The sequence below is a fragment of the Macaca fascicularis genome, chromosome 6 (genome assembly GCF_037993035.2).
Source record: "Macaca fascicularis isolate 582-1 chromosome 6, T2T-MFA8v1.1".
Taxonomy (NCBI): domain Eukaryota; kingdom Metazoa; phylum Chordata; class Mammalia; order Primates; family Cercopithecidae; genus Macaca; species Macaca fascicularis.
The window spans coordinates 157,097,351-157,110,169 of record NC_088380.1 but is presented as its reverse complement, the minus strand read 5'-3'; the positions used below and the strand labels follow the sequence as shown (position 1 = coordinate 157,110,169).

Here is a 12,819-nt window from a genome sequence, read left to right as displayed (position 1 = left end):
AGGGCAGACCCAGAGTAACTGTTCACTCCCGGCCAAGTTCCACCTCCCAGAGCCCTATTTTTTCCTGTTGAGGACTTGATTCTGTCTCCCACCCTATGCACAAGGGTAGATATTGGAAGCTGCCTATCTTTTCAAAAGACACCACATCAAGTGGCATTTCTTTACAAATACCTTCTAGGACTCCAGTCCTTGCTGACTGCAGCAAGGCCCAGTGCCCCCAGCAATGCTAAGCTCTGTTTGTCCCTCCTGGGATTGTTCTAGATTGTTCTAACCCAGTCTCACTTGGAAACTGACTTCCTTTTTTTTTTTTTTTTAATTTTATCTATTATCTATCTATCTGTCTGTCTATCTATCTATCTATCTATCTATCTATCTATCTATCTATCTACCTACCTACCAGGTTATGAGACTGGCTATTTTTCATATTTTTTGTAGAGACAGGGTTTCACTTTGTTGCCCAGGCTGGTCTCAAACTCCTGGGCTCACGCAATCCACTTGCCTTGGTCTCCTAAACTGTTGGAATTACAGGAGTGAGCCACGGCTCCCAGCCGAAACTGACTTCTTTTAGATTCCACTGCATTTTTTCAGGAATTAGCCCAGCTTGGGACAAGTCAGATTGCTTCTCTGGACCTGAGTTTGTGTATCTGTGGAATGGATACATTGGTCTTGTATGCCTTCAGCCCTGAATGCTGTCAGGGACACTTACAGAGCCCTCCTCAGATTCTACAGTTGGGCTGCTGGGTGACCTCTGACCTCTGAGGTCACTCCCAAGTCTATGATGCTGAAACTCTACATTCTGTATGTCTGAGAGCCCAAATTCTAAGTCTATTATTCTACGGTGCCTAAGACTTGGTGATTTTAAGTCCTTTATCCAAAGCCTGGGTGTAGCGTGCTTCTGATATTAGGGGATGGGTGCTATTGGATATTTTCTGCAATCCTGAAAAATAAAAAATACATTTTACATTTTTCAGGAAATAAGTGGCTCACAAACCTGGCTTGGTACCAGGATCAAGGGGTAGGGAAGGAGAAGGGATACTTTTAATATTAGAGGTTCTTGAACTGGGCTCTCTAAGGGTGGGGTTGGGGAAGCTGTGTTTTAAGTCAGCACCTCCCATGATTCAGACCTATATTCAGGCTACACAAAGGGAAGGGCTCCTCTCAGGCCTGAGATATAGATCACCACTGTCCGACCCCTCCCTGGGTCATTGTCTTTCTATGCTTTCATTTCCTACCTTGAGGAAAACATTGAGTTTCTAGAATTAATATAGTAATACTAATGGTGATGCCCCATGTTTCGAGCGGTGGAAGCTGGTGTCAGGGACTTTGTCGGCCCTATCATGATTCCAAGAGCTATACATCTCTCCCTAACATTGGAAAGCCCCATGACCTCACCCCATGACTTCACCCCAAGAACGGTATCAATACCGTTCTTATTATTTCAAGGTTCTAAGATTCTACAGTTCTCATATTCCCCCAAGTTTCCGCAATTCTGTATATCTATAGTAGAAGGGGCTAACAGGCCCACGGGCTGTGTCTGAACTGTAGATACATTTCACTTGGCTTGCACGATGTTTTAAATTTGAATTAGATGCCAATAATAAAAAATGAAGAGTTTTCATATAAAAATTCAGATTTCCAGATTCTCTTGAATGTCAACACCGGTCTCACATAGCAACCACCAGGGAAGCTGTGTGCAGGATACCCGCTTTAGGTGGGACAAGACATTCTATTCGCCACAGTCCCCATCACTCCCTATCGCCTCCCTGACCCAGAGGCAAAGGGTCAGTTGTCATTTAGCATCTTATACCCAGCTCAGCCCCCGTTGTTTATGTGCCTGCCTGGTACCTGGGGAGATCCGGATTTGAGACTCTGCTCAGAGCGTATCTGGTTCTATAATCCTCTAGGCTTATTCCATGTGGCTAATAGTCATGATTCTAACATTCCATTTTCCCTTGTTTGATGAATTCTGCATGTCTGAACTCCACTGTATCTAAGCTGGGATGTGATGTCCCCATCATCTAGAAGTTCTACCTTGATGCCAGGTAGCTGAGCCCTGCCACAGAGGCCCCCTCCCTACAAATGGGGCAGACAGTGTGCTTCCATTGAGAGGGCTGCTGGGAGTGGAGGAAGTGAAGAAAGTGAGACAGGAGGCCCCCGGTTGCATCTCCTCTGCCCCTCCCATCCCCGTCTCCAGTGTGGTCCCGGAACAGCAAGCCCGTGCACACCACCATCCTGAATCCCCACATCCACCTGATGGGCGACGAGTCAGCCTGCATCGCCTACATCCGCATCACGCAGTACCTGGACGCCGGCGGCATCCCACGCACCGCCCAGTCGGAGGAGACCCGTGTCTGGCACCGCCGGGACGGCAAATGGCAGATCGTCCACTTCCACAGATCTGGGGCGCCCTCCGTCCTGCCCCAGTAAGAATCCCTCCTTCCCACCTCCCAGGGTAATGTAAAGGATGGGAGTGTTGCCCTGGAGAGGGTTACGTCAGGGAAGCTGCTGCCTTCAGCTCTGAAAGGCTGCAGAGTGTAGTGGGAAGACCCCAAGAAGAGGGGGCAAGGCCTGCAGGTCTGAGGGAAGAGCTGGGCAGGAGCCACCGGGGACCGCTTGGACTCCATCTAAAGCGGCAGGGTGGGTGGGTTGCCCAAGCAGGAAACACCATGCCCTGAGAAGCACCCCGTGTGTGTCTTACAGCTGAGGGACCAGGCCAGGGTCACTGCGTTGCTGTGCCGCAGAGATCCACTCTGTCCGTGCAATGGAGCTGCTGGTTCTCCCAGGTGGATTTTGCTGGAATTCTCCCATCTCATCATCCCACCACCGTCACTTCTGTACCTGCATCAAGAAAACTTGCTTGTTCACAAAAGTCATCGCAACTTCAGAGCGAATAGCCACATCTCCCCACCTCTCACCCCCACCCTCTCTCCTGCCAGGCTGGGGCTTCCTCAGGCATGGGTGCCCACGGCACTGGCCCCCTCTCCCCAGCCTCGGCTGCTGTCCGCCTGGCCTGTCTTGGGCTGTAGGCTAGAATGCCCGGGCTGTGTGCCCACTAGTGGCTGGGGAGAAGGAGGGGTGGCATGGTGAGGAAGGCAGCATCTGCCCATCCCTCTCCCAGACCTTTCCTATTCCAGTGTCCCCAGGGAAGGGCAGATGACACTCCCTTCCCTCAAGCCAACCGCCCTGAAGGAGGGGGGAGAAGAGCATATGCCAGGAGCCTCCTGCCTCAAAGTGCTCCCCTAAGTCTTCTCTTTCCTGTGCTGACCTCAGGGTGGTCTGACCCTTCCCTCAGTGTGGGGGACGTGGCCCTCTCAGGTGCCCCTACTTGCTTTCTGCTTCCTTCTGGTGAAGTCCACCTCCAACATTAACCCGCCCACCCCGCTCCACCGTTAACCCTGGAGAATTCCAGCTTCGTCATATCTCAGAGAGGGAATCTAATTGTTTTTGGGGGGCAAACGAAAGCAACGTTTAGGTATCACTTCTACTTGGACCGCATGCCTTTTTATAGCCAAATTTCTGTGTATTTCGTAAATGGATTTCGCGTTAATGGATATTTATGTAATAACTAAACTTCTCAGATTATCGTGAGAAGGGTCAGGTTGGAAGGGGTGTAGGAAGGGGGTGAGGGGTAGTTTTTTTTCTGTTCTAGTTTTTTTTTTTTCTTTGTCATCTCTGAGGTGGACCTTGTCACCTGTGGTTATTGGGGCCGAGGCAGACTCAGCTCCGGGGAGAAGGGCCTCTCTGCCATTTTGGTCCCAAGGTGTACTGACACAGGCGTTCCTTTTGGGACTGTGGAAGCGTCAGATGCCAGCACTGACTCAGGAACAGCAAGTCAGGGCAGAGAGGAGGAGGGAGGCTGTCAGGATGGAAATATCTGGACTTTTCTTTGCTTCCCTCCCAAACTGGGGTCTTCACTGCTGAACTTCCCGGGATTTCATTTCACCATATCAGTGTGCCACCCCCAGTGCCCCCCACCCACCTCTGGGGGCCCGTGAGCATGTGTCTCCATTGCCTCTCTCCCCTTGATGTCTGATGACCACAGCAGAGCACTGGGAATTTCTACTCTTCACGCCTCATCCTGCAGCCTCGGGTTCGCATTCTCCCTTTCTTTTCCTCTTTCCCTCTTTCCCTGGGATTGACTCTGAGTGGAATACCTTGGCACATCCACTAGGATCTACTGTCTGCACTGTTTTCTTTGCATGACTTTATATGCAGTAAGTATGTTGAAAACAAACGAAAAGAAGAAAACACTCAACAAAACCAATCTACATGTTTTGGACTTAAAAAAAAATAGAGGTTGTATTCTCAGTGTCCGACTCGGAATTATGTTGCTGCCTCTCTGTGCTTTTGGCCTCTGTGTGGCCGTGTTTTGCCAGCATGAGATATCGTCCCCTCTGGAGGATTTTAGGGGAGGAAGAGCCACGTCCCCAGGGATTGGAGGAGGCTCCGGTACCCTCGACCCTCCTGGGTGTTGGTTGGAGCAGAACTGGTGAGGATGTTTGATCTAATACTTTCTGAGCTCTCCCCGATCACCAGCTGTCTGCTGGATTCTTTTCTCAAGTCCTGCTGCCCAGGTCCAGGTGAGACAGGCAGCGCCAGGTCTGCAGGCCAGGAGAGATGCTGCCCAGGCCTCCTGGTTTCCAAGCTGGCCCATCACTGGCCTCTGTCCTTGGCAGAGACCTTGCTGCCCAGGCCCAGGTCGGGCTGTTGGCCTGCCCCAGGCCCAGAGGGCTTCCCAGTAAGGCCCAGTGATCCCATTATCCCAGGGGCAAACCCACCTGTCCCCCTTGTGAGCTGCCGGTTCCCTACAGCCACCCCCAGTCAAGGGTGAGGGTGTGGCCTTCACCAGGGGCTGCTGCAATTACAGAGCAAGGTCTGAGCTCTTCTTCAGCCTCAGTTTCCTCATTGGTTAAAAGGGTTCTTTGTTCCCATTCCAACCGATGAAGGAGCAAACGTCTAGTGATGTGAAGCCTAATTTACCTGCAGGAACTGGCAGGGATAGTCACTGGCTGGACTCCTGTTTACTTCTAGACCTGGTCAGGCTCCATCCCCTCCCCCACCTGCCCCTGATTCCCCTCTTCAGTGCCTGTCAACTGCTTTTCAGCAGTGGACTGCAGGGGAAAGAGCAGTTATTTGGGGTGAGTAGGCTTCAATTCCCAGCTCTGACCAGACTTGCTGTGTGACCTTGGGCAAGTTCCTTCCCCTCTCTGGAGCTTGGTTTCCCCACCAGAGGAAACTGAGCTGGAGGAGCCCGAGGTCCTGCCTTTTATTGGCTGACACACCTCCTGTCCACTGTGTCCCTCTCCAAGTGCCAGAGAAGTGGAGGCACGTCGCTACCCCAGGCTGAGATGGCCCCACTGTGAAGGCCACACCTGTGGGTGGGTAGCCACCTGGTGCCACCACAGGGCACCAGGGATGATCCTGATGCGGCAGGCAGGGGAGACTCCCAGAAAAATCTGCGCAGAGCCCACCCTCACCAGATAAACTCTGTGCTCCTCCAAAACTTCCTTTAGATGCAAAAAAAAAAAAAAAAAAAAAAAAAAAAAAAAATCCAAACCCAAGTCAAAACCTTGGCTCCAGCATGCAAACACGTTTACAGGAAGGTATTCTCCTGGGTTTGTGCCCACCATGGTGCGAATCCTGACCCAGGGCCTCCTGTCTCCCTTCAAAGGGAGACCCTTTTGGGGGATGAGTTTGCCAGACTCCCCGTGCTGGTTTCTTTGTTACTATTTGTTTGGGGTTTTGTTTTAGTTCTTTTTCTTTTCTTTTCTTTTCTTTTCTTTTTTAAAAATATGTGGCTGTGAACTTGAATGACCACTGCTCAAACTTTCTGCTATTGGCGGGGGTGGGATGGGAAGAAGGGGCGTCTGTTTTATTCTTGGTGTTTTCAGTGCAATAAATAGCTACAAAATTCTGTGCACTCTGTGTGTCCCTGTCTTGGTCAAGCCCCTGAGCTGGGAGGTTTTTGTTGGTTTCCAGTTCTAGATCTGCCCCATGGCAAAATAAAAGTCCTGGTCTTCATTCTGATTGGACCAACTCTGGTCACATGCTCAAGGCTGAACCAGTCACTGTGGGATTATGCCTGGACCATGTGCCTCACCTGTAGAGCCAGGGATGGAATTAGCTTTCTCCCAGGTACAGGGGGTACCCCCAACAAGAGCAAAGGGGTGGCTATGGGTTGCTGAGCAGCCAAGAGTTAAAGTCTCCCTCGGGCCTTGGGGCAAGGTTCTGCTCCTCTGGGCCTCAGTTTCCCTGTACAATGTGGAGGTTATTCCACGAGTCCCCCACCCATTCTCCTCCCTCAGCCCAGCCTCACAGACAAGTGCCCAGGACTCACCATGCCAGAGAGTGCTTTAAAGAACGGGGAAGGGGAGGAAGGATTTTTTTTTTTTTTTTCTGAGACAGAGTCTCGCTCTTGCTCTGTTGCTTAGGCTGGAGTGCAATGGCGTGATCTCAGCTCACCGCAACCTCCGTCTCCCGGCTCCAAGCAATTCTCCTGCCTCAGCCTCTTGAGTAGCTGGGATTAAAGGCATGCACCACCACACCTGGCTAATTTTTGTATTTTTAGTAAAGACGGGGTTTCATCACATTGGTTAGGCTGGTCTTGAACTCCTGACCTCGTGATCCACCCACCTCAGCCTCCCAAAGTGCTGGGATTACAGGCGTGAGCCACCGCGCCTGGCAGAGGAAGGGTCTCTTTACCCATAAACATATGTCTAGACCTAGTGCCTGGGACACTTTGGTCCTTGGAGCCTGAGCTGCTGGCCTCTGGCAGGGCAGAGCCAAAGTGGATGCAGAGGCTTTGGCCACCTTCAGGCCACGGAAGAGTGACCAACCTTCCCAGCTACCTATGTGAGATTTTCAGTGCTCAAACCAGGACAGCACCAGGCCAACCAGACAAGCTGGTCACTCATCCATTGCCCAGAGACCCGGATGCCACAGAGCCAAGGAAAGGTGCCCATCGGAGCCCACAGTTCCCTCTAGACCATACCCCAGGTGCCTGGGACTTCAGAATCCCTGCACCAGCTGCTTTCCAGGTCTATTCTCACTGCTGGTGTGTGGAATGGCCAGGGGCAGTGTCTGTGTGGAGTGTGCATCTTGCACACAGGGGAGGACCTTCACAGTGACAGCACAGGCCAAGGCTGAGAAAAGCAAGAGAGGCTTGGGGGCTTCCATTTGCCACCTTTGCCTCGGTGTCCTCAAGGGTTAGTGCCAGTCGTCCTCCCAGCCCTGCCTTCACTTGCCCCAGTGGCTCCTGGGCCCTGCAGAAAGCCTTAAGGGCTTGGGTGGCCATTGTGTCCCTTCACCAGCAGATGGCAGCACAGGAGCAGGTTTCAGGCGGTCCTTGGCCCCCCAGTATGTCTATCGTGCCCTGTGAGATATCCTTTACCTCTCAAAAAGTACTGACTCCACTTAAAACACTATTATTATCTCACAGGAGAATGATGCTCTACAGTTCACAAAGTGCTTTCACAACACTTCTTGTCCTAGTTACAACAGTCCTATTTTGAAGATGCAAATAATGAGACTCAAAGGCAAAGAGATTTCTTGCAAGACTGACCAGTACTCACCTCAGCCTTCGAACTCAGAGCACGGCACTCTGTTCCCCCCACCTGCCCTGGTCTGTGCTGCCCTGTCCCTGGTCTCTGGACAGCCAGCAAGGAGTGACTGGAATTCTTAGGACCTCCTCCCCTTTTGACACTCTGTCCCCTTCCAGCTACTGCCTTCTCTCTCAGTTGTCTACACCCACAGTCTTCATACTCCAAAAGGCACTGCAGAGGGCCGTTTCCCCCGCATTTTCCCCCTGAGTGCACTGCAACACCTTCTCACCCTTCAGGACATGGTTCCAGCATCTTCTCTGGGAAGTTCCCCCACCCTCCCCAGTCTCCCTCATACCATGGGCTAGGTCCCTCCATGGACTTCCACAATCTGCTCCACTTTCCTCACCACAGATCTCTGGTTTGAAGTCACCTAAGCAAGTTTCTGCAGAACTGTGTGCTCCTTGGAGGCAGGACAGCATCTTGTCCGTGCTCCGGATGCACACGGCAGATACTGTCATTCTTGCATAGAGGAGACCCTCGGCAGATGTGCCCCTGGAATGCAGGAGTGGAGGCTGTGCGGGCATGAGTATTCTACCCAGCCAGAAGTAACAACGGTTAACACTGGGAACTGACCGAGTGCCAGGCATGCCCACCTCTTTTATAGGTACTCTCTCAATCCTTAGCACACCCCTCCACTGAGGGCACTACTATTCTCTTTATTCCATGAATAAGAAGACTGTGTGCCCAGAGGGAAGGAACCCGCCCAAGATGGCCCAGGGCACGAGGGAGGGAGGTGAGATTGAGGCTCTCCGCCGAGGTGAACACCTGCCTTCCACACCTGCTTCCCTGGGGCATGCCATGGCTGGGCTGGGCTCCAAGGAAGGCTCAGAGATGAGCTAGACCTGTCTCATGACTCCTGTCCCCCAGGAATCTCTGATGCCATTCCAGACAGCAAGAGACATGCAGAGAGCAAGAACTCAAGGAAGGCTGGGATGGGGCCTGGATCTGGAGGTGCAAAGTGTGCAGAGCCCAGAGGAAGGAGAAAGAGAGATGGTGACCGGGCTGGAGAAAGCTTCATGGGGTGCTTGATGGGATGGAGGCAGGGAGAGTGTGGAGGCCAGAGCAAAGGCTGGGAGCCCAGAACTGTGGCGGCAGGGTGAGCAGAACAGACTTGGGAGGAGGCCGTGGGGGCCAGAGGTGTCTAAGGGCCGAGTAAGTCCCAAATCTGCCATGATGTGGTGCCTTCTCAGGGCATGGGTAGGCCCCAGCGGTGGAAATGGCCTTCCCCAGGCCTGGGTTGTGGTAAATCTTTCAGGAAACATTCCCTAGCAGGTGCTGGGGGGTGTGCATAAGGCAAGGTGGGGCAGGTCCAGTCCTGTGGAAATGCCCTCTGCTTGTCCTTCCTCCTGGGACCAGCCTCGCCCTCCCTTCTCCACCCAGGGCTACCAACGTCTCACAGGCCGCTTCCCTCAGTACACGCTGGCCCAGCCATTCCTTCCCAGACCCAGGGCCTCAACTGGAGGTGGAGGGAGCTGGGGCGGGGGACGATTCCTTCCTTCCAAGAGAAAAGGGAGGACTGTCAGCATCCTCTCCCAAAGTGACCTTGGAGGAGTCACATCCCCTCTCTGGGCCTCAGTTTCCTCATATTGCAATGACAGTGAACCTGTGGACTCCATATGTGAGAACTGAGCTGGCTGCCGCAGATTCACCAGGGAGTTTGCTAAACATACAGAGGTTTTGGGCCCCACCCTCAGAGAATAAGAGCCATTCTTCTGGGCAGGGGTCCAGGCAGCTGTAGTTTTAGTAAACGCCCAGGTTTGGGAATTTGCATGGAGCATCCCCTCCCCCTCCCCCCATTGTCCCCACCCCATTTCCACAGTCACAATGGCAGCCTGAAGATGCAGTTATCAGGGAGCCCCACCCCAGGCTTCCCACTTCCCTGTCCTCCCCTGACTCAGCTAGATCAATATTGACCATAGGCCCCTCCCCTGCCTCTAAGTCCTGCCACCCTAAGCCCCAAAGCTCTCTGAGACCCTGACCTTGGATCAGCAGAGTCAAGGTCAAGCCAGGCTTGGGACTGTGATGATTTTATCGCTGTGCCCACGCTCACCCGGTATCCCCCTACTCCTCGTGATTGGGCAGGGCATTTGGCTCACTGGAGAAACCTTCAGGGCTCTGAATCCTTAAACTTATCCTGCAGGAGAAACGAGACTTCCTTCCCACCAGGCAGAGCCAATCCCAATCCATCTCTGAAGGGGGTGCTGCTCCCTGCCCTAGCTCCCGTGGCGTGGTCCCTAGCAGAAGGCTGCATGGAGTGGGTGGGTGCAGATAGCTCCCCTTTGCTCATCTCCCTCCACCGAGGCACCTCTGCAGAGCCTTCCGCCCTTGTTCAACCCATTTGCTTTACAAATGGGGACACTGAGGCTGGATCCTCGGAGCACAGAGATGGTGCTGGCAAGCCTGGGCCTCTAGCTTAGCCTGTCCCTGGCTCCAGGCACGCCATCTCCCAGCCTCCTTCTCCCCAAGCTGGTTGGAGGTGGGAGCTGAGCCTCAGTTTCCTTATCTGTACAAGGGAGAGCTGGCTAATGAGATGCATCCCATCTAGAGGGTTCCTGCATGCCACATTTTGTGCTAAGCACTTTGATCACATTTTAAAAATATGTATTGAGCATCTAATTTATCTCATTTAATCCCCCACAAAGGGAAAGTTATTCTCCCCTTTTCACATCTGAGAACACTGCGGTTCAGAGAGGTGAAGCAGCAGATTCGGAGGGACCGTGGAGCCAGAGTTCCACTCTGACCAGCAGATAACTAAGGCCTCCTTGGCTTTTACTGCCCACGGTTTTCTTTTCTTTTTAGAGAAGAGTTCTTACCCTGTCACTCAAGAGATCCTCCCAGCTGGGTAAGGCGGTTTAAACCTGTAATCTTAACACTTTGGAGGCTGAGACAGGAAGATTGCTTGAGCCTAGGAGTTCCAGACCAGCCTGGACAACAAAGTGAAACCCTGTCTCTATAAAAAGAGTAAAAAAATAGCTGGGCATGGTGGTGTACACCTGTGATCCTAGCTACTAGGGAGACTGAGGTGGGAGGATTGCTTGAGCCTGGCAGGTCAAGGCTGCAGTGAGCTGTGATTGTGCCATTGCACTCCAGTCTGGGTGATAGGAGAGCCTGTCTCAAAAAAACTCCACAAAACAACAACAACAACAACAACAACAAAAATCCTCCCGCCTCAGCCTCCTGAGTAGCTGAGACTACAGGCACAAACCACTAAGCCTGGCTTCTAAAAAATGTAGAGATGAGGTCTTGGTACATTGCCCAAGCTAGTCTCGAACTCTTGGTCTCAAGTAGTCCTATGGCCTCAGCCTCCTGAGCAGCTGGGATTACAGGCACCAGCCACCAAACCTGGCTCCCTGGCTGCAGTTTTCTGGGGTTGCTGCTCATAGAGCCTATGGACTTCAGCAGGAAAAGGCTTTCTTTCCCAAAACAAGAAGTGATTCTGAATGAAGGTGCTGAAAAAAGCCTCCCTGCGGCCAGAGGGGGCGGGCTGCTGCTCTGTCCTTGGGGAGAAGGCCAGGGCAGCAGGAAGTTAGGCGGAGACAGAGCAGGCGGAACTGTTGGCCAAGGATCCGCAGACGGGCAGCCAGCCCCGGACGCCCTTCCAGGGCAGGACCAGCTTCAGCGAGGACTCAGGCCCCAGAGGGAGTGGCCTGGAGCTCAAAGAACCAAACTTTCCATGAGCCACCAGCAAAAAATGAGTCTGGAGGAGCCTGTCTACGTCAGACCCTGGGGCTCAGCAACTAAGGGTCACGTGGGATCCTGAGGGGCCTGCGACTGTCTTAACTCTTTGCTGGATATCCCCAGAGCCACCCAAGAACTGTGTTCAGTTTGATGCTTCGTGGTACAAAGCTGTGAACCAGCCTTGTGGAGTCATTGGGGCGACTGAGAGATGAGGAGAGTCCAATCTCTGTCTTGAAGGAGTTGGTAGCGGGACAGAGGTGGTAGACACAAGTGTGTTCCTCCAATCAATAAATGTGTATCACACGCCCACCAAGCCCATGGGTGATGCTGCTACGAGGTAGGAGTTGTCATTACCCATATTTTACAGGTAAAAGAATGAGAGCTTAGAGAGGTTAAGTGACTTCCCCAAGACCACAGAGCCAGGGAGGAGCAGGGCTGGGAATAAATCCAGGTCAGTGTGGCTGAGCAGCCTGAGGCCTCTGCACCATGCCCTTCTGTGGCCCCAAAGCGCTCTGGGGTCCAAGGAGAGTCTTCACTACATGGAAACAAGATGCATTGTCTCAAAAGGACGTGAGTGCTCTGGGCAGGCAGGGCTGGGCTGTCCTACACCAGATGTAGGACTGAGTCAGACCCCCTGAAGATTCTAGGCGTCCACATCTGGTTGGGGAATTGAGGAAGGCTTACAGGGGAGGGCATATTTAGGAGGGACTTAAAGGATGGCCAGGATCCCAACGGGTGGGCGGGAAGACACTGGATCAAGGCGGAAGGACCTGCCTAAGCCAACGATGGAAGGCAGGACAGCCTTGGCCTGCTCAGAAGCATGAGCTGGGCTGGAGTGATGGACGGGAACACAGAGCTCAGGGCCCACTGAGGACCGAACTCTCAGGTAACCAGTGTGACCCCTGGAGACTGTTGACCCTTACTTGGCCTCGGGAATATGGCTGACCTAATGGTGTGGGTAGGAGCCCCTGCCCTTCCACTGCCTTCCCTCCTTCCCTGCCACAGAGACCACACGTTGGCAGTGGCTGCAGACGGCCAGGCTTCCCATCTCAGCATTTCCTGGTGCCCAAGGGCACCCTCTAACAAGCCCCAGAACAGGAATGAAGGGCCCCGGGGCACCCTACCCTACACTCCAGCCAGGCACATACAATGCCTCCCAAGGCTCCACACCAGCCTCCCAAGTTCAGATGGACACACAGATCAGATGAGACAGGACATTAGAGGACTGAGTGAGGGTGGAGAGCCCTGGGGCCTGGCCTCAGCTCCAGAACATTCTCCCCATGGGACCTGGGTAATCCCTCTGGGCTGCTCATCCCCTGAGACTGTAGAACAGTCAGCCTGCAGAGAGGCTGACAGGAGGCCCTAACTGAGCTGTGCTTACAACTTTTTTTGTTTTTTTTGAGACGGAGTCTCTCTCTGTCCCCCAGGCTGGAGTGCAGTGGCACGATCTCAGTTCACTGCAACCTCTGCCTCCTGGGTTCAAGTGATTCTCCTGCCTCAGCCTCCCAAGTAGCTGGTACTACAGGCGTGTGCCACCAAG

The 12,819-nt window shown here is 53.0% G+C and overlaps 1 protein-coding gene across 5 annotated transcripts in view; it reads left to right on the top strand.

Moving 5' to 3' along the window:
* The window catches only part of CAMK2A (calcium/calmodulin dependent protein kinase II alpha), a 69,607-nt gene extending 63,687 nt beyond the window's left edge, over positions 1 to 5,920 (top strand). For 4 of the 5 annotated variants that reach the window (XM_005558250.5, XM_005558248.5, XM_005558249.5 and 1 more), the window contains 2 exons: positions 2,195 to 2,423; positions 2,701 to 5,920. In XM_005558250.5, coding sequence (XP_005558307.1) covers positions 2,195 to 2,423; positions 2,701 to 2,704 — 233 coding nt within the window. In that variant the 3' untranslated portion in view covers positions 2,705 to 5,920. Of the gene's footprint in view, positions 1 to 2,194; positions 2,428 to 2,700 lie in introns of those variants that run through there. The other variant, XM_065546968.1, reaches the window with a different exon arrangement.
* Positions 5,921 to 12,819: the final 6,899 nt, after the last annotated feature.